We start from the raw sequence: 27,807 nt of genomic DNA, 5'->3' as shown, positions 1-27,807 counted from the left end.
CGTACCTGGTTCTCAAGTAATTAATCACTTGAGTGGACAGGGCATCAACATAAAGACCTTTATGATATGATCCCAACACTGATTCAATCACTCTGTTTGAATCCCTACTTGAAACATCCCTACTGAATCCCTACTTGAAACATCCCTACTGAATCCCTACTTGTAACGCTGCCTCTTCTCTGCTACATGATGTCATAGACAAGTTCTGGTTCCTTGATATGCGAATGGAGGACATTTAGTTTAGAAGTGGTGGAGTCTTTTAGGGCAGAAGGCAGAGGCCCGGCGTGCTGAACAAAGTCCTCTGGATAGCTTACTCATTGCACACAAACACACCACGTCTCTGCGCTGAACGCTCGAAGAGAGGAGCTCACAGATTGTTTTCTCTCTGGCGTCCACGTCTGTTGAAATGCTGTGAGCGTGGAGCCGCAGCTGTCTGAGGAGGCACCGCTTCCCCGCCGCGTGGAGCCAGCAGGGGAGCCCGCTTCTGAGGACCTTAATGAAGGGATTGGACTCTCTGCTGCAGTCGAGCCCCGGAATTATATTCACTTGGACAGCAGCAGCAGGGACTGGAAGGTCAGTACATTAGTGCACAAGAAATGCTTCAAAGTGTCTGCAGGCTGGGCTGTCTGTCTTCACTTTGTTTCATATCAGTGAGGCATGTTTTTAGTTAGATTATTAGTTTGTGTGACCTTTGTAATGTCTTGTATATATTTTACTCTACATTGTTGCACTTTATTTGAACATTCCTCATTTGTTTTTTTGCACCCTTTCAATATTTCTGAATAAAATGTTCCTTCAGCTGCTTTTCTTCAGTCTTTTACAGTGACTTTAACGTGATGCTATTCAACCCTGTTTCAGATGCAGGTCCTTTCAACCGTACATTTTTAATCGGCTGCCTGACTTTTAGTTTGTACGTTTGCAAAGTGCTCAGAGGCGTCTAACTTATTAAAGGTTGTTAAAGTTAATCTGTAGACAAGATAAGAGGGAGAATCAGGTCATTAAAGCCAGCATGTGGCCTTATACCTCCTTAAAACACTTTTATTTCCATCCTGACGCGATTCAATTAAAAACTAAAATCGTTTAATCCCCTGAATCATTTAAAAAACAAAACAAAAAAAACACACATCATTTCTGTCACTTCCATGTAGATGCAGCCGTCACACACAATCCTAACCAAGTCTCTCTACTCACAGACAAGCAGGCAGGAACCCTTTCAAAACTAGAAAGATTTTGCTCAGAGCACTTGACTTATGAAGCAGATGTAATGATTGATATTACATCTACCAGGAAATACAGAATATGAAACATTCATCTTTAATTTGCTCACAGCAGGTGGTTTTCAGTGCTCATACAGCCTCTGGCATTAACGTCTTCGAGCGGATGTGATCCTTTAGTAAGTTTAGTGTGCAGGAAGCTTCAGTCCTTGTCAGGTGGTGAGTGAACACACACTTTGCTTCTGCTGCACAGGCGGCTGCTGCACCGATCTGACCGATGGGACTCCTCCAGAACCAGAACCTGACCCAGCCAGAGGTCACCCACTGGGAGTCAACACCACCCCTATCTTCAGCTGGTACTGTAGCATTTATACGTTTGATTTGTTTCTCTTTACTTTGCTTTCGGTCCCGCTTTATCTGCAATTTGCAAAATAAAACATTCATACTTGTGAAGCCGATCTGGTTTCCACTGCGGTGAGAAGATGGAGAAGATGTCTGACGGTCTGAATTATTAACGCGCACTAATGCAACAGGGCCCGTGATGCTTTTATGAGTATACTGCAGCGCGGGAGCCGCAGCACTTACTGTCTATGAATTAAACAAATCTCTTTTCATTTGAAGCTTTTGGCTCCATTACATTACATTACATTCCTGTCCATGTTTAAATATCTCTGGGATTCAACTCCTCTGGGTCTCGAGAGCAAAAGGTCCCGGCAGCGCTGCATTGAGCTGTAAAAGCGCATCACATCTTCTCTCCTCCTCCTCAACAGTTAACAGCACCATCATCGTGCTGGGCGTGTTGACCTTCGCCCTGCAGCTGTGCTTAGTTCTGTTCTTCATGCTGAGATGTTGGAGACTGGACAACAGAGTGAAGGAGGCTCTCAAGCACCCAGAGAACAAACTCACGGGTGAGCATGAAACTATACAAATCAACAAAACAACAACCATGTATAATATATATATATACAAATAATGCAACTGCATTTAGAAACCAACTCATTGCCAGTATCTAATTTAAACCCTATTGTACTTAAAATTCTCTTCTATTGGTTTAATGCACTATTACTGTGTCGTGCCTCTGGGTCGGATTTTGGAGCATATTCTGAAGCCATATTAATCCGATTGAATAACATTTAGATGGCATTAGGGCTTTATTTCTTTTTACATTCAAGCTTCTCTTGGTGTTTTCGAATGAACGTTGTTATGATGCAATCACCCTATTTTTTGTGTTTTGTTATTGTGGTGATATACATGTAAGTTATGGTGCGTACCTCTCTTTGTGTGTGGTGAGCTGGGGAGCAAATTGTTTTAGAAAACGCCAACAAATAGGGATTGAAGCAGAATATTTCGTTTGATAATCTTTTGGGGGAAATGATTACTTCTATCAATTTCTCAATAAAGTTTGATCTGGAGTTATTGAAAATGTTAAAATCACACCTTCTCTGTCCTTTCTTCTGTCTCCCTCAGCCCCCTCATGCTTCCACAGAGACATTTATAAACAGGTCAGCTTCCAGCCATGTGATAACGGTGCTGCTGCTCCATCACTTGTCCTGGGATATGAACCCATCACAAACTCTGTGTTCCCTCTCGTCCCCTGGGACCTGGTGCAGCGCTGACAGCTTCCTGACCCTCCAGCTGTTTGACAAACGCCTCCACCATGAATGCAGTGAATGCCTCCTTTTAAAAGAATGTAATCTATGCAATGCAATAATGTTTCACTTTTCAAAAATTCTATTTTAGAGAACTAGGATATATTTGTACTATTTCAGTAATTAAAAAAACAAGTTAAAGCCGCACTTATCACTATCTTCATGTGAACAAAGGACTATGCCTAATGTGAACAAACACACACAGAGGATGATCTCCCATCTGAGCTCATTTCTGCGCCACGTTATAGCATCCTTTAGCTCATCGGCCTGCAACTTTCATGTCTTGGTTCAGTCTCAATGAGTGTCACTTCTAGAAGTAGAGGGAAGCTGTTTTCAGTGATGAAGTTCTCATAAAGCCGCTGTATTAAGATACATGGCCAGCAGCGAACAGTAGACCACGTGAACAGAGAGAGAGACAGATCTCCCAGAGCGGCAAAGACAGAAATTGATAAAAGGACATGTTTGATGCTTGGTGTATTGAGCCATATGAACTTTGTGAGGGTTATAGAATGAACATGTTTTCTGCTTGTGGCAAAAACCGTGGTTTCAGTCCATCTTTAAGAGAAAACACCTGGAAGGTTTGTACAGAAATGTGAGCCGTTGGACTTACCCCAAACAGCCATGAATACGGCGAAGAAAACGGTTGCTCCGTTGTCAAAGAGATGGGTGACCTGAAGAGAGGAGAGGAAGAACAACACGTAGCTGAAGAGAGGAGTCTAGTGTGTGTAGGATTTAGGGTGAGGGATGGATCTTCATAATAATGTCTTTATTAGCATGCAACCTGCAACTTAGTATCGTTGTGTTTTCCTTAGCTTAGGATAAGCCCTTCAACACTACAATAAATCAAGGCCACAGGAAGAGCGCCGGGCTTTGAAATAAATTTGAAAAAGATGCCAAACTTTGGAATTACAACTTTCTGTTCCGTCACGTTATGCCAGGTGGCCCAAAAATACTTCTCTCCGATAGACGTACATTGGGGAAGAGACATCTGTAAATCAGTGCACAATAAATATAAAAGTTTAAGTAAATCAACTTTCCCGTACGAACACTGAAACGTGTCGTTAATTAAATGATTGTGTCATTAAAATGGTGCATTGACTTATTCTCCCTCCTCCGTTCATGTGAATAAGCAAGTCGGCCATGTTGCACCACAATGTTTCTACAGGAGCCCAGAAGGGACAAATTTAACCCTAGCTCAAGAGAGGGAGCCTTCAGCGGTTACGTTCCCTGAAGGCCACCGTAGTTCTTCCAGAGTGAGCGAAGAGTTTTCAGCTCACCAATAAATTCCAATAAATTCCACTGAAACCGATACACTGCTCCTTTAATATTGATGCAGTTCCTCTTCAATCCCTGACCGCTCCATTTCTGACTTTGTGCTGAATGTACTTAATCATTTTGAGTTAGTTACATATCGTCACCTTCCTAAAATAATGGGCCAAGTAATTTTTTCAGGAAAACACAAAAAGCGTGACCAAATGTAATAGTGGTGCACACCAGGCATACTGTAATACCGGTCAAATTGACAAAAATTGACAAAAATGCTCGCAAAAATGCTAACTAAATTGCTAGCTTAAATGCTAGCTTCAAACTGCCATCTTGAAAAGCTTGTAAAATTGCCTAAGTCACATTGTCTTTTGATTTAGGCAAAACAAAAAGGCCTAAGTCACACTCTTGACATGTCCGTTATACTACAGGGGTAGAATCACATGATCTGTTCAACTGAGGATGTAGGAGATTTTACCAGAGGCACCAATATCATGAGGAGATGATTTAGACAAGAAAATCATTTTTGGCAAAACAAATTACTTAGGCCATTATTTTAGGAAGGTGACGATATTGAAAAACATCTTTTTTCCCGCGAGGACAGCGACAAAGTGCAAACATCTGTCGGGACAGTACCTTGGCGTAGATGCAGCTGTCGGACAGTCTCAGGTAGGGGCAGTACAGGTCACAGATGGGGCACATGATGATGTCGGTGGCTTGGCAGATTTCTTTACTGGAGAAAACATGTAGCCTATCAAACTCTAGTTGAGTTGTATCACAATGTCGAGCAACGTTAGTGCAACACAGTCAAAAAAAAGAAAAATTCAAGGAAGCACAGCACTGCACAGAAAAATAATTTAGTTTACACGTTCTCATTCACAGCCTTCAAAGAGATGACTGAGAGCGTTTGCATTTACATCGTAAGCTTTTACTTTGACCGGAGAATCCTGCACACGTTTTACTTCTTTATTTCATTTAACAGGCGTCCAAAACGATAAGTAACACGGGACAATTTCACACTCCGCCGCCTCATCTGTAGGACCAAACTAGTTTCCATTCAGTCAAGTTACCTGACTTCTTCACTAAATAAACAGTCTATCTGATATGCAGCTTAAAGCAAGGCGTGTTCTTCTGGAGAAACTCTTTCAAATATATATGTTTTAAATGCTTCAAATACAATACAAGACCAGCTCTTATGAGAACAGAGGAGGGGTGTTTACCTGACCTGGCAGTGCTCCAGGGTGAAGAGGCCGTACAGGAACACCAAGAGGCCGACCAGCGCTGCTGGGAACAGCATCCCCGTGTACCAGCCGAGCCAGGCGAAGTACAGGCCGATCTTCTCGCCAAAATACCTCCTGGAACCACAAGAGCAGCGGCCAGGGACGCTTTCACCACACTTCAAAGAAATATTCATATCAAAATATATTGAATGTGGTAAAAATGCAGATTCAACCTATATAAGACAGTGTGGAGATGATGTTCTACTACTACCTGTGATGCTGCTTTGGAGGCTGAGTGTGACTTGTAAGTTACCTAATGAGGTCCAGCGGCTGGTACTTGTACCAAACCCCCCACCAGGCCCAACACTCGTACAGCAGGTGCCGGTGGTTCTCTGCTCCGTGTGTTCTGATGGAGTTTTTGCTGTGGTAGCTCCCCTGTTAGCGTCCAGACACACACACACACACACACACACACACACACACACACACACACACACACACACACACACACACACACACACGTACACGTACACGGACATGCAGATACGTGATCTATGTACATGTATGTATTGCTGTAATATCAGTACATGGAACACACAAGACACAACAAAAAGGAATGACTTAAAAAAAAGTGACAAAATGTAATTGACGAGTGACTTTATGGAGATCAGCCAAATTACCTCGTGAAGAGGGAAAGCCGCCTCGTACGAGCTGTTGCTCAAAAGACGATTCAGCCCTGGAATAAAAAAACAGAGAGTTGTGAAAGAAGAGAAACAGACGTCTGATCTGAACATTAGAATTAGCAGAACACTGATTATTAGTGAGCCCTTATTAGTGAACATTAGAAAGCTAAAGTAGCAAAAACTAGAGATGTAGGAGGGAAATAGAAAGGAAATAAAGATTCAAACACAGCTTCTCAATAACATTTCCTCTTTTAAAACGATTTAAATCACCTCCGTTTTTCTCACCCATCTTATTTTTACCCTCCTCGTATTTGACCCGCTGGAGGATGTGGTGGACGATGCGACTTCTGGTGGCGTTGCTGAAAAAAGTGTCTTTGTTGTGGATGATGAAGCTGCAGAGAAACGCACCAGTTATTACAAATCTGTTTAATGTGGATGACGCTGCTCCTGTGTGGAGAGTTCCAGTGTGAGGGAATTTCAAGTGGCATGAGTACAGAAGCGGAAATAGAATAAAATGATAATGTTAGATAAAGTTCAAGTCATTTCTCCGTGACCAGTTTCTAAAGGGCAGTTACAAAAAAAGCAACAACTCACTGGTGAATCCTCGATCGACTGAAGGGCGCGGTGAAGCTCTCGTTCTCCTCCAGGTCGGGCAGAGCGTCGTTGTCAAACTTCATGGGTTTGCGCGGCAGCCAGCCGCGGAACTTGTTGATGCGCTTCTCCATCCTGCAAGCGGAGTCTCAGTTAAAGCTGCCGGAGCCGAGCCGACCTGCTTCTGACTCAACACTCACCTGCTCGTGAACTTGTGGCGGCGGTGCATGTAAAACATTTTCCTCCTGGAATATGCAGGAGGAAAATTAAGGAGGATTAACTGAGAACAGTTCAGTAATGAGGATAATAAAACAAACAAATAGTACTACTACTAATACCAGTACTATCGTTACTATTACTGCTTCTATCCATGCTTCAGGTATAAATTCTACTATGTTATTCCCCACTACTACTATTGCTGTGTCGAACATTAAAGGTAGCCACTGGAGTTCTTCGGCCACTAGAGGCGCTGTGGAGCAGTGCTTTTTATGAATGGGCCTCCTTGTTTTGTTTGTATTGTGCAAAAATAAAATACAAATTTCTGCTGCTGGTTTCAACGGTTGAAACTTCTGATAACACGGAAAAAAAGACGCGCAGCAATTCACCAAGAGAGGCAATACAAAAGAGAACAAGCTCGCAGAAAAGTCGGCTTTGCAAATATTCTATGTAGACCTTTAGGGAGCCCTTGTGAATGTTAACAGAACTTTTATTTGCTTACAAGAAAACCCAGAAAGGTACCTTTTTTTTAAGTTTCTCTTTTCTTCCATGACAAGGCGGTTCTGTGTTTGTTGTTTGTCGTCTCACCTGAAGGGCATGCGGATGTTCATGAGCTCTGCGTAGCGACAGAGGACGTCCCACGGCGCATGGAGCTTCAGAAAAATCACGTCGCTGTTAGTCAAAGAGGCCTGGGGAGGAAACCCAACACAGGAAGATAAGATAAGAAACAGAGAGGACCACAAAATATATCATCTCGGTACATGAATGAAGAGAACGGAAACTATTCCACGAGGAGACGAGGGCCGTTGTTCCCCCTGCACGTTCTAGATGAGGACGACCTTGGTTCTACTGCATCGGCAGATCACAAACATCCACATGTTCCACTCGTTCAAATTCAAGTCTCTCCAGGAGAAAATTGCCATAAGCACATTTGTATCGGCTGCGTGAGTGGCGGCTCTCCGCCGTCAGACCCTGTGAGGCTCGGAGCGTTTTTAAATTCAGCAGTCTGGCAGTTGAGATTACATGCTCTGTAGGACTGAGCACTAATTCGCTCCTTCACACAAATTGGTATTGATGTTGCTCATGTTGCCCTCGGAGTGCGGCCGCAGGTCTGCCAGAGTTGATCGCGGCAAAGCCAATTCTCTGTCCTATTTTTTGTGTGGCCATTTTTGTGGTCACCTTACTGAGCAGCGAGAGCAAAAAAAAAAAAAAGAAGTTGTTTTCGTCAACACAGAGATGGAGGCCTGGTGTGATTCAAAAGGTCACGCTTCAGGTGAAGCCCCCTCATTATATCCTCCGCCCCGCTGACGAGCCCTTGAGCAAGACACTTAATCCCCACCAGCTAAATAAACGTTAAATTAATCATTGTCGCATCGAGTGGTGAAAGCTTTTATAAATATGAATATGCTCTCACACAGGACATGCCACTGTGACTTGGGCTTGTGGCCAGATACAATTATACATTATAAAGCGGCGACAATCAATATCTTCATATGAACAAAGGATCAAATGATTATGCGTGATGTGAAAGCTGTTTGTAGGGATGAACATGAGAATGTTGAACCAACTTTGTGGAGCCTTGCAACTCATTTCACTGTCCTTTAGCTCAGCAACGTCACTGTTTTGGTTCAATCTCCTCAAAGTTTAGATTAAAAAAATTGATCTAAAGGTCTGTCAGATTGGTCCTCCAAGACCCCGCAACCCTCATTTGTTTAGCCTGTGTGTGTATGTGTATGTGTGTGTGTGTGTGTGAAAGGCATGAGCACTAAGCCAAAACCATGTCAACACGATGACAGAAAGAAGAAGTGAGCGTAGATGTTCTTTCTTTACCTCCTTTTCCATCTGTAAGCCCTCTGCGCGGATGTTCCGCTCAAAGATCTCCCTCTTCTCTGTTTGCGAGCTGGACTTCCTGTAAACCAGGATGTAGTCAATGTAGCGACTCTTTCCATCGCTGAAGCACAGGCCTCTGGACTTGCTCCTCCCCTACCAGACAGGCAAACATAAATCAGGTGCGGTTAGTAGCCAGCGGCTCTACATGGCTTCTCGTCCGTCGTTCATCGTGTGTGGAACGGAGCAATGACCTCTGGGACGCCTGCATCCGACCTGGTGTTGTCGTCGAGGACGCTGCTGTTGGTTCCTCGGTTCAGCAGGGTGGAGTCGTCGTCTCTGGACGGGCTGCTGAAGCCCTCTGACCTTTTTCTTTCAAGCAGCACAGTGACACCCTTCACAGCTGGAGGGAGGATTAGCAGAGCGTAAGTAATAATGCAGCGGCGTTGCCCGACTGAATACTGACGTCGGAGCAACATTAGAAACTATTTGGAGTCATGTTTTTGGCCACCAGTCAAATATTCACCCTCCTGTTACCTCGATTTTAGTCTCAACCGACTTCTGAGGGGAAAAAATGTTTTGGCTGCTTAATGCTCCACTTTGTTTACCGGCTAAAACCCACAGATGAGCTGGAAGTCACGACCTCTCAATAGTCACAAAGAGTGGGTTGATGAGTCAATAACCGCTCTACGAGTCCCTCAAAGTCACTTTTTACATCAAACATAGTAGTTTGACCCATTGCTCATATCCATAATATTGATAAATGTTTAAAATACTACATTTAAGGAGGCTTCATCATTTTTTTGAGGTCTGTTTTTCGAACACATTTTGTCTTTCTGCTTGTTACATTCGTTTTACTTCGTTTTGAGGTTTACTTGGTTAGGTTTTGCCAACAGACTTCAGAAAGATTGTGGTTTGGGTTTGAATAAATATGTCTAGTGTTTGTTACATACGGTGGTTTAAGCCCCAGAACAAAAGTTAGGTAAAATAACTCAACGTTGGCTTAAGCGGCGCCTCCTGGGTTAAAGTCGGCGCAGCGCCAGACAGCAGTACCACAACACGACAGGACTTCCCTCACTCACGCCATGAACAAATCAAGGTACAGGGAGAGAACAGAAGGCTGGAGCCCTAGCGTCTCACCGAGGGGAGGCGCATCGTCTTGAGTGCTGGAGTCCTCGGCTTTGGACGAGCACTCCTCCATGATGTCTGCCTCCCCGCAGGAGGGGAAGGCCAGAGGTCGGTCCTGGTAGCCGGAGGCGGAGGGCAGCGGCGGGGCTCTGCGGCGGTGGGGGCTCCTCCGATGGGACTCAGACCCATGGAGAGAAAAACTCACACCTACAGGAACACAGAGGAGGTTTTTTCATTAAGACGTTGTAGCGTCTAACTGGAAACCCTCCAGGACGACTTGTCCCTCGTGTGATCCATCTTCAGGTAACCTAGCATCTTTCAGCCTTTCTTCTTTAGAGCGACAACTTCTGTTTGTTGACAACTGCAAACTTCCTGACTGAAATTCTCCCACAAATGCCATCACACCAAAGCAAAGCTGTGTTAGACCAGCACTTAACAAAAGGACAAGTGTACTACGTTTTGGGCTTTTCCTCAAAGACCAGTCGAATGCCAGTTAGAAAGTTTAAACCTGCATTCGTCCATTTAGGGGCCCACTGGGGGGCTGAAGACACAACATTACACCGTGTTTCCATCAATAATTCCATGCATATGTTGTAGTATCGCATTAGAAAAGATGTATGGAAACGTCAACTTCCTCAATTGCACAAAACATTTTTTTTTGGATCGCATTTCTTTTGACTTTTTTCAAAAGTAGAGTTGATTTATGTTGGATTATGGAAACGCCTTTGCCGAACATTTAACTCATGTCAGCTTTATCCACCGTCTTCTCAGATATATATTCATATGATATTTGTCTATGGACAACAAGAATCATGGCAAATACTAGCTGACATAAGAACAATTCAAGCCTATACAGCCAACTTCTGATGGAACTAAGCTACTGTATTTGCTCAAAACCAGTTGATGGAAACAGACTGGATTCACATTTCATTTTTTGCAACTTTTTAAAAGTTTGCTTTTCAAAATTTGCTTGACTTTAGTCTTAGAAAGGTTGGACGAAGTTGTTTACATGATGAATACAATAGTATTCATCATCAGTATGCTTCTGGCACCTTCAACTTTGTTATTTGACCAATGGTTCTTCTTAAAATATTGATGAGAGAACCGTAAACAAGAATATTCACAATAAGTGAATATTTTTGGGTTATTGCTTCTCTCATTAATGAATGTTCCTTGTAAAATTACATAAAGCTAGCTAGGGTCAAAGTTCATATTAGCAGTAAATGCAAAAACATGTCCAGAAAAATGGGCTTGAAAACCAATCAATCACACTACCACCGCAAACTCTTTCCCCTGAATTATTGCTGTCGTCTTAAGGCCAAATTAGAAAAGTTGGGCTGAAAAAAGAAGCATGAAGAGCGAGAAAGACTGTGAGAAAAAGGTGTATGAAAGTCCCAGACTCTGAAAAAAAAGGACAAGACAGTGACAGCTCTGTAACTTTTAACTCCGTAATAAGGATTAACCTTGAAAGACCTGGAAAAGACTCACCATGGGAACACACAAGCTAATTGGGTCTATTTGTCAAGTAGACTGTGTCCTTTTGGGGGGAATTATTCAAAGCTTAGCAAAACATCTTAAATCATCCATCTCCATATGTCTCTTTCTCTTACTCTCAGTTCTCTTGAGACCTGGAAGACTTTCAGTGGTGGTGGGTGGCTGTCTTGCAGGTATGTGCGCTGGATTTTCTCGTTTGTGACATGAAAGGTGACTCAGCAAAAAATATATCTGCTGAGCCGCATAGAAGCGGGGGCGGGGATGGAGGTCGGGGAAGCGTCTCGGCTCTTTAATCAGCCGCTGATGCGCTGGAACATTGTAACCGATGGATGCGGCCAACAGAAACACGCACCAGGGGAGGTATCAGAGTCCTGCTCCTTTCCTCCCAGGAAAAAAACATTGCCTGCTGCGGTTTAGCCGTCCAGGCGGTCGCTGCAGTGGCACAGCACTCCAACGCCGGCCTCGCTGGAGACTTGCTTACTATAAATATTGGCTCTCAAAGGACTGACACTAGCCTACATCATGCCGCTGTGCCGAGACACCGGCCAGTCAAACAATGTATCCATCAAACTTTAACAGCCCTCTGGTCCTCCTGTAACCCGAGTCACAACTGAGCTCACGTGTTGCTGAGTCTGTGGCAGCAGGCAGAACTGTGACAGTAAGTGCAACTTGAGGTGTTTTATTAGCTATTTGATACATATAACACGTCTATTCCCCCGTTTCCTCTTCTTCTTACACTCAACAAAATAAAAAGGATTGCTAGTCACTACAAATCCAGGCAATATACACAACTGACAAGCTGTGGATGGCTAACGAATAGCAGACAATAGGCTAGCTGCAGTAGTGATTGAGAAGGGTAACTCTGATTTCCCCACTTCTGATATGCTCCTGATCTTTTAATTGTTTCTAGCACATTGATTATTACCCACTGGAAGATTTCATTTAGCATTATAGTTTGCAAAAATGTCCCCCTACATCCTAAACATCTACTTGTATGTACATATATTCATCAGTAATTTGAATTAATCAACCAATAGTTTTGAATCAGTAGTTCATGGACATGAATGTGTGCAGAAGTAAGTAGGCTACGCCTGTTATTTAAATGGGCCAGATACATATTTGATCAACATTTCATACACTCTCATCTCACTTTCAGGTTGTAGCTAGTATTTATATATGTATAAGCCACTAATCATTATAGGATATTAAAAAAAATAGTCTGTGAGATCGTTGAGATTGTTGCTTTCACACTTACAGTATTGATCACATATCTCATCCTGTTTGGATGTAAGGGTTTAGTTCAGATCTCTTTAATTGTTACACTCTTCAGTCCAAAAGTAAAAAAAAAAAAAAAAAGAAGATAGATTTAATCAATGTTTTTATCGAACAAAATATTCTGTTTCAATCCCTATTTGTTGGCGTTCAGCCTTTCAAAAACACCATTTCCACTGCAGGGTCCATCCATGGGTCCATCCATAGCAACAATCATGGGTCCATCCATAGCAACAATCATGGGTCCATCCATAGCAACAATCATGGGTCCATCCATAGCAACAATCATGGGTCCATCCATAGCAACAATCATGGGTCCATCCATAGCAACAATCATGGGTTCATCCATAGCAACAATCATGGGGCCATCCATAGCAACAATCTAACAGCACCATGAACAGCAATACATGAAACCATATTCTCCATCTTTAGTAACGCCATAAAACATGACATTCATAGCATCCTGCAAAAAACTCAAAGCTTTGAATGAAAAAAAACTACATTCCACGACGTCATAGATTTGATTTATGGAGTGTGGAGAACCTTTCAGAACTCGACATTTTTTTATTTTAAAAAGTACCCTTTTTACCCTTCTTTAAATGTGATACTAAAATCAGTTTGGCTATAAATTCCTCACAAAATTAGCCTGTAGTACCACAATTTAAGCAACAAGATCTAGTAGACAAAGGGACCATTACCACATCAAAGTGGATTTTATGAACAACTATTGATTTTCTAATAATACATAAAGCCCCATTAATTGTTATATCTGCCTTCTTAGTTTCTGAGACAAAAAAAACAAAAACACATTGTGGCTCCTTGCAATACAAATTCAGCCTGGAGATGACAGCTCACACTGAGGAGAGAATAAAAGATTGCAGGAGGAACGGAGCGGAGTGAAGGGAGTGGAGGTGTGAGATGTGTTGCCGTGGGGATCAAGTGTCAGCGACTTGTGAGGAAGGAATCCGCCGTTCCACCTGGATGCTCCCATCATGCCTTAGGGTGGACGGAAGGGGGGGGCATGATCTCCCTGACGGCAAGCAGACACACACACACACACACACACACACACACACACGCTTACACACTTCGAACTGAGCCATGACCCATTTCTGTGTCTAACAACTGATGCAGCATGGAGGATGAGGAAGTGGAGTGCATGAAAAAAAAAAAAGTACAGTCACAATGAAGAGGAAGGGGGACAGCTCGGAGAGAGAGAGGGAGAGAGAGAGAGAGAATGAGTGTGTGAAGGTCGAACGCTTGCATGGTCACAGGGATAAGTGCGCCAAAGAGATGAAGCAGCGTAAAGAGGAGTGTGAGCAGCAACACATGAAAGCGAGCACTGCAGCAAAAGGAACAGAACAACATCCAGACTGGTGAACAAGCAGCCGATGCTTCAAGACAACTGGACGACACTCACCGCGTGAAGGTGGAGAGAGGTAGAGGCAGCTTCACCCCTCAGGGGGAGGAGAGGGAGAGGAGAGGGAGGGTGTGGGGGGGGAGTGTAGGGGGGAGAGTTTGGGGGTTTTCCCACCGGAGCCGCAGCAGACGCCAAAGCAGTCAGAGGATTTTATCCACACACACATGCGCTTTCACACACACACACACACACAGAGCGGTCACCCCCCCATGCCCAGCCCCGACGCGCAAAATGACCTCGCTGAGGGAACAAACACGACGTCCCGCGGGGGGAAACCAGCATTCCCACTTTTTATTCCTCACTCCTCATCGCCGCATCCGTCGAGACGACATCCCTGTTCACGCACACACACACACACACACACACACACACAAACACACACACACACACACACACACACACACACGTGCACCCCCGCGCAGACGGAGCGGTCACAGTGTAGATGCTACGAGCAAAAGCTCGTCTCTGGTGATAAAAAACACACAAGCATGAGCAGGATGTTTACAGTGTGAGAGGGAGAGAGAGAGGGAGAGAGAGAGAGAGAGAGAGAGAGAGAGGACGTGCGTGCTGTTCATCAGTCTCCCCTGGCAACCAATCAGAGGTTAAGCTGCTCTGTCAGCGGCCAATCAGGAAAAAGGGTCTGTGGCAGTGTTGCTGTGGCCCAAAACAATGACAGTTGGGATGACAGTGTCAGTGTGTGCCGTCTGACGGAGAGTCAAGGGCGCACACACACACACACACACACACACACACACACACACACACACACACACACACACACACACACACACACACACACACAGTATTAAAGAAAAGGTTCACAATATTTAAGTCTCTATCTAAAATAATACAAACAGATTTATTGGTTATTAAGTATAAAAAGGCATTACTCGCTATTATGGAGCTTCAGCAGTCTGTCTCAATACAAATAAAGTGTCTCAACATCGGCTCCCTTTAATGCGGCTCACAACTGAAACAAAAAGTCTAAAATCTCTGTAAATGGAAATATTTCTACATGATTTGTCTCACACGGACTGTGGACGCCTCATCTCAGCGTCGGTTAATGTGACAACCAATGATTGCATAAAATGATGACTTGAACATTTTGGTGATTGCATTAAAAAAAGCATGAAAGTGTTGTTTTGTGAAGGTTAAAAAAAAGGTGTAGGTAATATCAACTTTTGTTTGCAACAGAGCATATTTTCTGCAATAATCCAAAATGCAATGAAATACACTTCAGTGGCTTTTTGTGAATGGAACGAGTGTGATGCTAACTTCTGGGTTGTCTTCGTAAAAGAATACAAAAATATGCCCACCGATAAGATTGAACCTCCAAAGATCAGTCTGCTTCACCGCCTCGCTGCTTTGCTCAGCTGCCACATGGGGTGCGTCCCAAGTCTCTTAATTGCATCCCCGTTTCCCTCACTTGCCTCCTTTCCTTGCGTCTTAGTCCCTCCCACCAGGGATGCATGGAGAGACGCAAGGAAACCATACGAGGAGAGAGGACACAAGGAAATATGTTTTAAGAGAAATGAGGCCGCTGATCACATCTGGATCAGCTGTCAGTCGGCTCCAACAGCTGGAGAGACTTATGACGGAGTTTGTGTCTGAACACATGATCAGGAACAGTTTTTAGCGAAAATTCAAATAAAAATCCACATAAAATATTGATAAAAATGATCGCTTAATGTTTTCAGTTGATTTAATGGTGTTAAACTACTACTACTACTAATAAAGACACCTGTTAAACTAAATGCATTGAGTATTTATACACAGTGTGTGTATTTATACTGTGTTCTGTGTCCTGCTTATACGCGCAGGGTCGATTTCTACCGGCGGAATGCATTTGTGTTATTTATTAATTATTTACGTTAGTATGTTTTGAAATTCTGATTGTGACATCATTATAAAACAATGTTTCAGGTTAAACTTAAATTAAATAACTAACATCAAAACGACTGTCAGGAACGATCCGCTTCACGTGACTGAATGAAAGCACGATACATGTTGTAAAAAGTGTTTTAACCAGATGGTGAATCAGAAAACAAATCTAATATATAACTTGAGTTTAATCTGTGATCGTCTTCACTCTGCTATGAAACTCCAGCGATCAGTCCGCTCAGCTGCAGCGTCCAATCACATAACACATGAACAGCGTTAAAAGACATCCTGGAAGCTCGCTGTCGTGGCTCCTCCTCCTCCTCCTCCTCCTCCTCCTCCTCTTCCTCCTCAGAGCAGAATAAGAGCTTTGTGACGGCCATCAATATGGCGCAGAACAACTTCCGGTTCAATCGAGGAAACGACAATTAAGAGACTTGGGATGTACCCATGGTCTCCTGGTCTGGTTGCTGAGTTTGGCACGCAGCATCTTCGTACATTATTTTCTCCTCACACTGGTGCTCCTATACACCACTGATGTTACGAAATATCAATAACATTTTGTAATAAATTATTACATTTTTTACCCTCATCTTTTTGTTTACTTCCCTTCCCTTTGTATCAACTGTGAGCCAGTTCACTGCACTCTACTGTGTGTATATATATATATATATATATATATATATATATATATATATATATATATATATATATATCTCATATCTTTTCCCATTGCTTAGTTCAACCCCCAGACTCGTTACACAGCCATGTATAAAGTGTATTGTCTCCGTGAAGGGCTCCCCTGTCTGTAAACTGAGCGCCGGTAGTTTAAAACAAGCGCTCTACGTACTCGTGCTGCTGTCGCAGAGCGTCTCCTGACTGCCGCTGCGGGTGGGCAGCGGGGTGATGGACAGCGACGCCGGGCAGGACACCGGCTCCAGATGCTCGCTGACGGCCGGCACGGCGGAAACCTCCGAGTGGACGCAGTCCGGACTGGGGAGATTCTGGCCGCTCTGCGGGAAGGGACTCTTCCAGTGGGAGAAGCCGATGGCCACTTGACCCCCGAGGTCAAACCCTGCCGAGGGAAGAGAGATCGTTATCATGCACTTACGCTAACCTCCAACTATAAAACTAACATGCATTTCACAAGCGTCACAACGGAGGATGACATTGCATGTGCTATGTGATCATAGCGGGGTTTGTTTGGTTGCACCTGCTATAGAAGCTCTGACCTCTTGGTAGATCCACGGCAGTCCAAAGTAAAACAGTAATCTCCTCAGCAATGTTGCCCTCTAGTGGCGGAAGCTGTCGTCCTCATTAAAGAAGCCAACGTCTCCTGTCATCAGGCATTACCCAGCACTTCACTGAGTGTTGCAGCTACAAGCTAACGTGTTTACAGGTAGCAGGAGGTGCTCAGCATCTGTCCTGTCACTCATGTTACAGCTTCTACAAACTAATAATAATAATCATATTTTGCATGACAAAGACTGGACTCAAGCATCTTCTCAACTCAAATCATATTTTTTTTTCAGATTTGGATGAAAACAAATTGGTAAAGCACCTGGCAATGGCTTGAAGGACAACATATGATTATTGGGCAGACGGCCTCCGGCCTTCGATTCGGCCCTCAGTCGGCTCCTCTCTCGGTTTCACGAGGCCTCCGAGACCCGTGACCCGAGACCCGAGACCCAGCTGTGCTCAGCTCTGGGTTTGCAAGTTTGCTGAGCTCCTTTGTCTCTGGAAGGTTGACGGGGCCAATCAAGTCTGCAGATTTAGTTTTTCTTCTTCCAAACACATCAGCGTCAAGTGGCGCTTTAAACTCACCTTAACATATTTTGTTCTGTCAGTCTTTCTCATCATGGTGTTTGCTAGTAATGCTCTAGCTGACAGTGTTTTTTATCCAGGGTGCTAGTGTAACGGAGTTAGAAATACACTCTGTCATTTTTTTGTTTTCAACGCATTATATCTTATTTTTGTTTATTATTCAACGATCCTGTTGAGTGTGGGTACATTTTTATTTTGAAGAGTTAAATCTGTTTACTGCGGAAATTGCATTTCACCTCTTCTGCGCCTCCTAGGCTGCCGTAGTCCCGTTTTTCCTTCACAAAGGTTCTATACTGTTGAGGGAAGCTGATGTGCAGAGAGAGAGACCAGAAGGCAATGTATGTGTTTTACTGTCTTCTGCAGGAGCAAATAAATACTGGAAAGAGCATTATCTGAGTCGACTTCTTCCATGCCCTAAACAAGTCTGTTACACTAGCACTGCTCATAGGTACACATACAACAATGTAAAATGCGATATCAGGGAGAAGCAGACCGGAGGCTCTACTTATGCGTTTGAAGTGTATATCCAGGCTGTCAAACTGATCCCGCAGTGAAAACAGGTTAAGAAGATAAAGGTAGAAGCTGAAGCTACAGATCAGTGTAAAAGTGAACCACCTCATCACCTGGTGATTGAGACAGAAGATCAACACTGTTCCTGTAAAGTCAGATAGGCCTTTATTCACAGTTAAATTTACCCTTCCATAAATAGATTGAAATGTTGGGATATCTGCATGAGGCAGTTCCCCAAATTGTCAACAATTGAACAACTTACCATTATTAAACCTACACAGTATAAAACAACACTTTTTATAATTGCCCCATTACCTAAAATGTAATATATCTAAATGTCTTTTATACAAATGTAACTGTAATTCAGTCTGAGAAACTTAATTTGGTAACTTTTGAAATGTCAGCATTTTGTGTTAAAAGTTCAAATGAAGTTTTGTGGGTTATTTCGTTTCCATGATCCCTGTTTGGACATTAATGATGTGAGCATACGAGACCACACGGCTTATGTACCACCCCGGGGGCAGGTGGGACTCGGGCTTGGGACTCAACCCTCCTCACCTCCTGGTTTCCTGTGAAACCCAAAGCCCAGCACATTCTGGAGGAACATCAGCAACGAACAAACACACCCCGATCAATAGCAGAGTAGGGGAAGGCCTGGCAGTCTCCGCGCCTCGCAGCTGGCTCCTCACGCAGCACATTTAGCCAGGGGATAGATTCTGAGGTAAACCTGAGCTATACACCTCATATCAGCTGTTTCTTAGGCTGGGCGTCCCCAAAATGTTTTGTCAGCGGCTGCAATAACTAGAATGCAGAGGAGGTCTTTATTGTCCCTGAGGGTCATTTGTCTCGTAAGAAAATCTGACTGCTGCTCGGAAATTATTAAAAGATATTCGGCGGTGTGTGAAAGTTTGCAAACAAGAACAGGAGTAAAGTAAATGAAGCAGTATTTTACTTATTTTAAATTCTCAATGAAGGGATTACTCCACAGTGTCCAGGCTAAAGAGACACACTAGTTTATCTAAAGATCTGTGTATGAAAATAATGCCCACAAGGAGAAGTATTTCATTTTGTATTAAAATTATGGACAAATGCCCAAACAACAAAACAACAAAATAAGCCTGGAGACAGGTTTGGACAGTAATATGTATGGCGATGAGTCTTTTTTTTCTACTAAGTAGTAGTAGCATTAGTAGTAGTAGTAGTAGTAGTAGTAGTAGTAGTAGTAGCATTAGTAGTAGTAGTAGTAGTAGTAGTAGTAGTAGTAGTAGCATTAGTAGTAGTAGTAGTAGTAGTAGTAGTAGTAGTAGTAGTAGGAGTAGTAGTAGTAATAATAATAGCAGTAGTAGTAGTAGTAATAGTAGTAGTAATAATAGTAGTAGTAGTAGTAATAGTAGTAGTAGTAGTAGTAGCAGTAATAGTAGTAGTAATAATAATAGTAGTAGTAGTAGTAGTAGTAATAGTAGTAGTAGTAGTAATAATAATAGTACTAGTAGTAATAGTAATAGTAGTAGTAGTAGTAATAATAATAGTAGTAGTAGTAGTAATAGTAGTAGTAGTAATAATAATAGTAGTAGTAGTAGTAGTAATAGTAGTAGTAGTAGTAATAATAGTAGTAGTAGTAGTAGTAATAGTAGTAGTAGTAGTAATAATAATAGTAATAGTAGTAGTAATAGTAGTAATAATAATAGTAGTAGTAGTAGTAATAGTAGTAGTAGTAGTAGTAATAATAATAGTAGTAGTAGTAGTAATAGTAGTAGTAGTAGTAATAATAATAGTAGTAGTAGTAGTAGTAATAGTAGTAGTAATAATAGTAGTAGTAGTAGTAGTAGTAATAATAGTAGTAGTAGTAGTAGTAATAGTAGTAGTAATAATAGTAGTAGTAGTAGTAGTAGTAATAGTAGTAGTAATAATAGTAGTAGTAATAGTAGTAGTAATAATAGTAGTAGTAGTAGTAGTAGTAGTAGTAATAGTAGTAGTAGTAATGGGAGTTGCATTTTGTCGACATTTCAGCCCTTGGTTGCATATTGTGTCAGTTTTCTGTCATATTTTTGTCAAATGTTGCTAAATCCTGATTGGTGCAAGTAAATACGTGACACCCCAACTTCCCAAATGACCCTCGGCCAATTCAAACCAGTGAGAAGATTAAAACTGAAAAGCAGACAAATACTTAATAAATTCACTGAATCAGAAAAGAAATTATGCTCTCACCGTTAAGAAAGTGAACATTAGCAAGGTCGGTGGATTTTAGATTTTCGGAAATGGTCCACAGACTGTCGACCGAGTGATTTTGCCACTAAAATATATGGGTTGTAGATAAACTTGGTCCAGGCGTGGTGTAACACAATTTAAAAAAAGCCGTTAAGACCTGCATCGAGCCAACAGTCCTCAACATCCCATGAAAGTCACCTGAAATGGAGGGAGGGGCGGAGGTGGTAATCTACACCTGGCATGTATCCGAACGACCTCCAAAAACTCACGGTGAGCGCAGCCTTTTTGGACATAGTGTATTCTAAGCAATATCTATGTCGCAGTCATCAGAAAAAAAAGTGCCCGCGTGGCTCTCTGAGGAGAGCGAGGCCCAGATACACTTCCACCTCCCGACACCCTCGGAGGTGAGACAACACATGCAGGTGCAGGTATCTGGGCCACGCGAGGCAGTAACAAGTTTCAGCTGAGTGCCGACAGAGACTTTCAGTGGGAGTCCTTTAGGCGGATGCAGTGTTTAATGTTTCCACCGTGTCTGAAGTGTTTGTGTCACCTGGATGTGTCACATGATGCAGAAGATGCAGTATATTTTCTGTAGTAGCCTCATGGTAATAGATAAGCTGCAACCAAGAGTTAACGTTGACATTCAAATTCTATTCTATTTTTTTTTTGCATGTTTATTTGTTCTGTTTAAAGACCATATTTCTGTATTTGTGTGATCCAAACATTTCCAATAACTCCAGAGAATTGAGAAGTCCAAAGTAAAAAAAAAAAACATGAACAAAAGATATATGTAATCATTTCCAAACTTCACAACATGTTTTTATCTCACGGAATATTCTGCTTCAATACATATTTGTTGGCGTTTAGCCTTTAAAAAAACAGAAAACAGTTTGCTCTCTCTCCTGCTGCACACACATGGAGGCACACACCTATGAACCATATCTAACAGCAGCACAATAACACAAAATGTATTTGGGCTCGGAACACAAATATAGGATATTACTGCCCTCTTGGATTCCCCTGTGCTGGGCAACATGATCACATGCTCTCCAGGAGGCCCTTCCATTGGAGAGGACTTGATGAAGAGTCCTTCAGGTAACTTTCTACGTGCTGCTGCCCCATCGCCTGCAGCTCGGGGGGCATTCATATTTTTTCGTCCCTGCACCTCAGACAGCCTGAGTTTGCCACTGGGCTTGAATGTCAAAACATGACATTTGCTATAGCCCTAGTTACAGATGTTCTTTAATAAGGAAAAATGTGTTAAGAAGTAAGAGGGAGGATTTCTTACTCTTGCTCCACAAGGATGAAAAAGAAAACACAAATAAACACCGGGGTGAACGCTGAAAGATGAATGCCTCATGCTTCGTTCACACCAAAAGTTTTTCGCAATGATTTTTCGCCTGAGTTTACTCGCTCGACTTTATGTGGTAAATTCGCGTCATTCGCCTTTTCACGGCGGAAAGGGGCCGCGGCTTTTCTGCGGCTTTTCCGTGGCTTTACTCTGTGAAAACAGTTACCATTACGCCACGAAAAGCATTTTTTTTGCCAAATTTTTCGCCTCATTGGCGCCATCCGGCAGAAAATTCGCTTTTTCGCAACCATTCGCCTCTGTGCATTGACTTAACATGTAATCTACTCACTGGGATCATTCTTTCTTTCATTACGCCAACATCAGGCTTTACTTCCATGTTGCTTTTCTAACTTTGTCAAACAAAAATGTAGCAAATAAAAACATGGATATAAATGTTCTAAATTGTTATTTATTATCAAAATAATGAAGTGTACACATTTTTAAAGCTGCAACTAATTCATCAAAACTTAAAAAGGAATTAAAATTCCATTATTTAATGTATAAAAAATATCAACAATTTTAATTGAATAGATAGGCCACACTGTCATCGCTTTCTGATCCAGTTCTAGCGATATCCAGCATCAATGCATCAATGCATCAATGCATCAATGCATCAATGCATCAATGCATCAACGCATCAACGCATGGTGCTCTGGATTTGGATTAAACACACGAGAAATGTATCGTGCTCAGAGAGGGGAGGGATGAATCGCGGGACACAGTCGTCCCCCAAATTCAATGTCGGACAGTTGAGGCTGTTTTCATACTGCTGACAATCTGACAAGCGCTGACCTCTTTGACCTCAATCTGGACGAGAGCAATGTCCGTCCTCTGCAACATGGAAGTCCTTTTTTCAACGGCAAAAAGAAAATATTTTTTTCAGTGAAGAATCCAACACATCTTAGCGGATAATAAAATATGTTTATTGACATTTGTCTGTTTAGTTTCATATGACGCCTGAAGATCCCCTGGAAACCTTTTGAAATTCACAGAAAAAAAAGAGCAGAAAGCCGAGTCAGCACAACCAAAAAACCACAACAACCTAAATCGAGCTCTCAGCTCTGAGGAAGTACATTCCTACAACAATGAAGCAAGGGGGAATTAATGGAAGATTATAATCGATTGGAACTTTTAAGAACCTCCAGTGGTGCTGACTGGTATTTTCCTCTCAGGGCTTTTAAATCACAGGCAGCTAACACTAACTTTTCCATGTCAGCGTGCGGGGCAACACTATAGATCTCTCCCCTTTGTAAAAAACAACAGTCTCGACGGTCCAAAGCTCTCCCTCAGCACTTCATTAGTTCTTTTGATGTAGTTTTTTCCAGCACAGGGAGGAGAGAGGCACACCTGCGTGCAGCAGCAGCTCAGGCCTCAGCTGAACCCAAAGGCTCCACTGCCTCTAACCAGGCTGTAATGTTGCAAAGAGCATTGTTATTTTTTTTGACAGACAGGAAAATGATTTCAGACAGCTTCGTCAACAACGCACTTTTTGCTGCCAGCGGCCCCTGACACACAAACAGTGTTATGTCAGGGGAAATCTTTCACATTTCTTACTGCTTAGCAAATCCCCTCCCCCGCCACTCTGTCAGTAAGCTTAGCATTAATACAGCGCCACACTGTACTGCAGTAAGTCCTCTAACATGTTACTGGAACACATCCCTAACCCAGATTTACAGTCATTTTTTCCTTTAATTTTATACTCCTTTTCCCCGTAATGTCACAGCAGACGTTTTGACGTAGTCGTCGTAGGAAAAGCACAGGTGCCACTGATAACATTAGCGATGGCTCTGTCCTGTTCGAGCATCCCAGTCAGCAGACCCTGAAACTGGAGCAGCGAAATGGAATTCAGCCATCATCAAATTCTGTATTGGTACTTGTGCTTTTCCTGCTGCACACGTGCTAGTTGTCTTGCTTCAGTCAAACACTTGTGTTGGAGTTTATTATGTGGTTGTATTACTTTGAATGTGAACAGAATCATATTTCATTGATGTGTTCACATGGATCGTTTTGAGATCATTTCCTGGATACCCGGACTTCCCCTGCTCGGTTCATTCCTGTGAGGATCCGTGGCAGCCAACAGGAAACAACTTATGACTTAATCGTATTAACCTTATAACAATAAATAAGGGGAGGAAACATATTTTTCACTTTTATATATATATTCAAAGTTAGTCAGCGATTTATCAAATCTGATTTTTTTTAAATATATTTGTAAATAAAGCACTTACCAATGGTGATCTGACTGACACAGCTGTAGAAGGTTCCAGAAGAGGCATTGTAGCTGCTGCTGCTGGGCTCACGGTCTGTGACAGGAGGAGAGATCATAAGGTACAGTGTGGCTTCAGGTAGACCTGTCTATCCAAAGTGACTTCTTGTGCAATATATTATATTAATACAAATTTTTAGCACAGGTGACCGCCACAGTTTGAATTACTTTTGCGGCACATTGCTTTTGTAATGAATGTGGATGGCGAACAATAAAAATCCCACACTTCCAAATGTGTCCACTCAGCCTGGTGCTGTTCCTGGGGGCTCGAGAAAACCCATGACCATGCAGCGTTACGGGAGTGAAGCCCCTAATCCTGCAGTGTTACGGGTGTGAAGCCCCTAATCCTGCAGCGTTACGGGTGTGAAGCCCCTAATCCTGCAGTGTTACGGGAGTGAAGCCCCTAATCCTGCAGCGTTACGGGAGTGAAGCCCCTAATCCTGCAGTGTTACGGGAGTGAAGCCCCTAACCCTGCAGCGTTACGGGAGTGAAGCCCCTAATCCTGCAGCGTTACGGGAGTGAAGCCCCTAATCCTGCAGCGTTACGGGAGTGAAGCCCCTAACCCTGCAGTGTTACGGGAGTGAAGCCCCTAATCCTGCAGCGTTACGGGAGTGAAGCCCCTAATCCTGCAGCGTTACGGGAGTGAAGCCCCTAATCCTGCAGTGTTACGGGAGTGAAGCCCCTAATCCTGCAGCGTTACGGGAGTGAAGCCCCTAATCCTGCAGTGTTACGGGAGTGAAGCCCCTAATCCTGCAGCGTTACGGGAGTGAAGCCCCTAATCCTGCAGTGTTACGGGAGTGAAGCCCCTAATCCTGCAGTGTTACGGGAGTGAAGCCCCTAATCCTGCAGCGTTACGGGAGTGAAGCCCCTAATCCTGCAGCGTTACGGGAGTGAAGCCCCTAATCCTGCAGCGTTACGGGAGTGAAGCCCCTAATCCTGCAGTGTTACGGGAGTGAAGGCCCTAATCCTGCAGTGTTACGGGAGTGAAGCCCCTAATCCTGCAGTGTAACAGGAGTGAAGCCCCTAATCCTGCAGCATTACGGGAGTGAAGCCCCTAATCCTGCAGCGTTACGGGAGTGAAGGCCCTAATCCTGCAGTGTTACGGGAGTGAAGCCCCTAATCCTGCAGTGTAACAGGAGTGAAGCCCCTAATCCTGCAGCATTACGGGAGTGAAGCCCCTAGTCCTGCAGTGTTACGGGAGTGAAGCCCCTAGTCCTGCAGTGTTACGGGAGTGAAGCCCCTAACCCTGCAGCGTTACGGGAGTGAAGCCCCTAATCCTGCAGCGTTACGGGAGTGAAGCCCCTAATCCTGCAGCGTTACGGGAGTGAAGCCCCTAGTCCTGCAGTGTTAGTGCCCTGCTTCACATCCAGCCAACAGGGGGACAAACCCGTGACCTTGGCAGAGGTAAGGGAATACAATCCACGAGTCTGGCAGCTTTAGTGCCTTAGTAGTGAAATAATCCACTGTGAACACAACACTAGCCGTGTTATGAGAATCAGCCGATAACCCTGGAAGATTTACAGGAAGAGACCCCTGTATTTAAGGGAATCTCTGCAAGGGTTGTTTTCTCGATTTAATGGATTCATCGTTTTGGCCGATGCAATGCCACAAAATAGTTCAAATGCCCATCACATTCTCCTTGTTGATGTCGTGCAGTGTGTTGTTTGGTTCGAGCAACTGTCCAAAATCTCAAGAGTTTCAGTTACAATGATATAAAAACAGAGAAAAACATTACATTTTGGCAGTTTTGCTTAAAAGATGGCTTAAATTATTAACTGATTGGCACAAAAGTTGGTGAAATCCAAGCCATTGCAACTCTCAATTTGTTCAGTTTATTTCCAGGAGTAGAGCTCAAGAAGCTTCCGTGGCTTCAGTCAACCAAGCTGCATTTAAAGGGTGTGACATTGTTATTGCCATCACAGTATTCCATGATCTGATTGGTGGGTTTGCTTGACTCTACTTGCTCTCAATGAGGTTCCAGTGGGAGCAGGAAACTGAAAGGCTAATTTGGAACTCCAAGCAATCAAAGCAGCCAGAGGTTAAATGATTCATCAGTCTCAGCAGAGGAAACCACTTTCTGTGGCCCTGCAGTCACTGCTTCAAGGTGCTGCCTAACATTTTTGCATTGAATAAAAATGCCCATTTAGCAATTTAAAGAACTTTTCATTTCCATATTCTGTAATCTAACACCCACGCGTCAAACATGAGCAACTGCAGCACAGCGGGACATTCATCACTGACAGGAAGTCTTTTCAGTCCAAGCTTGCACATTTGCTTCCATGTTACGAGATACACCTGCAGGTATCATTTATTACCTACGCTGTGGGACGTGGTTGCATGGAATGGGACAACCCGTATCAGCATCTGAGCAGCTTCCAGTGATATCCATATTTTAGAATCCGAAAAATGGTTTCATGTCATTCAAGCTTTGTGTACAAAGTCGTTTTATTCACAATCTTAAAAGACTCTTCACAGGTTGATAGATAGACTGTGAAGAGTCTTTATTGTGAGCAGCCGATAAGAAGCCATATACTCTCATGCAGCAGAGGTGCTGTTGGGTATAAAAAGACAAAGACAACACACACATGAATAACTCCCCATCTAGACAGCGAGTGTACCTGCACATCACAAAACAACAGATCTTGTTTGTTTTTCTGTACAGAGATCTGCTCTGTAAAGCCGCCTGTCACCCAATAAAAAGGCAGGTAACTGTGTCTCTGCACGGATGAGGGGCGGCGATCCCCTCAGCCGTGTGTGTACTGGTAGTTAACCAATGCACACAGTCCAGAACAACACCCCGGTGTATCTCACTTGGGGCCGGCTGGTAAAGAGTAGTGAGCGATGAGTCAGCAGTCAATCACTGGCAGTATAAAACAGGCAATAAAAGGTATTCTGAGAAAGTGTGTGTCCGTGCAACCACGAGGGGTTCTTGAGATATAAATGAGCGCCCGATATATGATGCAGTATGCAAAATAGCCATGGACAGAAACAGAGAAGCACAACCACACACACACACACACACACACACACACACACACACACACACACACACACACACACACACACACACACACACACACGCAACCTCCACCAATCTCATTGTGATCTCATTATCTCTTGGCGGAGATAATAATGAGCACTTTATGAAAAACTTTTGAGTAAGAGGTTGCCATGGAAAATTCAAGGCAATTCAAATTCCCTCGTGCAAACTAACAACACTGTACAAGGGGCTCTAACTCCTAAATGAAAATGATATATCACTAAATTAAACAGTTTTGCTTCGGGCGATGATTGTGCATAAACCACTTTTAAAACATGAGAATAACAGATGTCTCCATCGATCTGGTTTAATTTAAAACTCACTGAGGGAAGTGCTCAATGTATTCTTTATACGAGTCTTTATGTGAGAATATAGTGATCCCATATTCTGCCACACCCTCATGTCCGCCCACGCTCAACAGTGACATTAGAATAAACAGGTAGATGCAATATCAAACACACAGCACATGTGAGGAGCCATGTCGCTGTGACTCTCGTCCCGGACGCTGCATCTGAAGCCCTTACCTGCGGAAACGGAGGAGAGGCGCGTCGCGATGGCGCGGTGAGGACTGCGCGGGGATCCCGGACAGACCCGCACCAGCTCCTCTTGACATTGCACACACATGGCCTGGCTCTCCTGATGATTTCCCCCGACCTTGCTGCAGCCCACGTGCTCTCCCGCGGCCTGGATCTTCATCCCCGCGCTGATCTGGCGGACCAGTCGCATGTCCGCTCCTGCCTCGTGCTCCAGCAT

The 27,807-nt window shown here is 43.4% G+C and overlaps 1 protein-coding gene across 1 annotated transcript in view; it reads right to left on the bottom strand.

Annotated features, from left to right (window-relative positions):
• LOC306752466 (anoctamin-4-like) overlaps positions 1-27,807 on the bottom strand; it is a gene marked incomplete at its 5' end in the record, with an annotated part of 37,129 nt that extends 9,322 nt beyond the window's left edge. Inside the window, 15 exons of the mRNA XM_079236227.1 lie at positions 3,474-3,534; positions 4,763-4,859; positions 5,347-5,481; positions 5,660-5,781; positions 6,027-6,082; positions 6,315-6,421; positions 6,624-6,755; positions 6,821-6,865; positions 7,425-7,525; positions 8,667-8,819; positions 8,918-9,066; positions 9,804-9,998; positions 16,706-16,930; positions 23,977-24,051; positions 27,579-27,807. Of these exons, the coding sequence (XP_079092353.1) occupies positions 3,474-3,534; positions 4,763-4,859; positions 5,347-5,481; positions 5,660-5,781; positions 6,027-6,082; positions 6,315-6,421; positions 6,624-6,755; positions 6,821-6,865; positions 7,425-7,525; positions 8,667-8,819; positions 8,918-9,066; positions 9,804-9,998; positions 16,706-16,930; positions 23,977-24,051; positions 27,579-27,807 (1,882 nt within the window). The remainder of the gene's footprint in view (positions 1-3,473; positions 3,535-4,762; positions 4,860-5,346; positions 5,482-5,659; positions 5,782-6,026; positions 6,083-6,314; positions 6,422-6,623; positions 6,756-6,820; positions 6,866-7,424; positions 7,526-8,666; positions 8,820-8,917; positions 9,067-9,803; positions 9,999-16,705; positions 16,931-23,976; positions 24,052-27,578) is intronic.

Source organism: Taurulus bubalis (assembly GCF_910589615.1).
Source record: "Taurulus bubalis genome assembly, chromosome: 20".
NCBI classification, from domain to species: Eukaryota; Metazoa; Chordata; class Actinopteri; order Perciformes; family Cottidae; genus Taurulus; species Taurulus bubalis.
The sequence above is the reverse complement of the archived record's forward strand: the minus strand, read 5'-3'. Positions and strand labels throughout refer to the sequence as shown.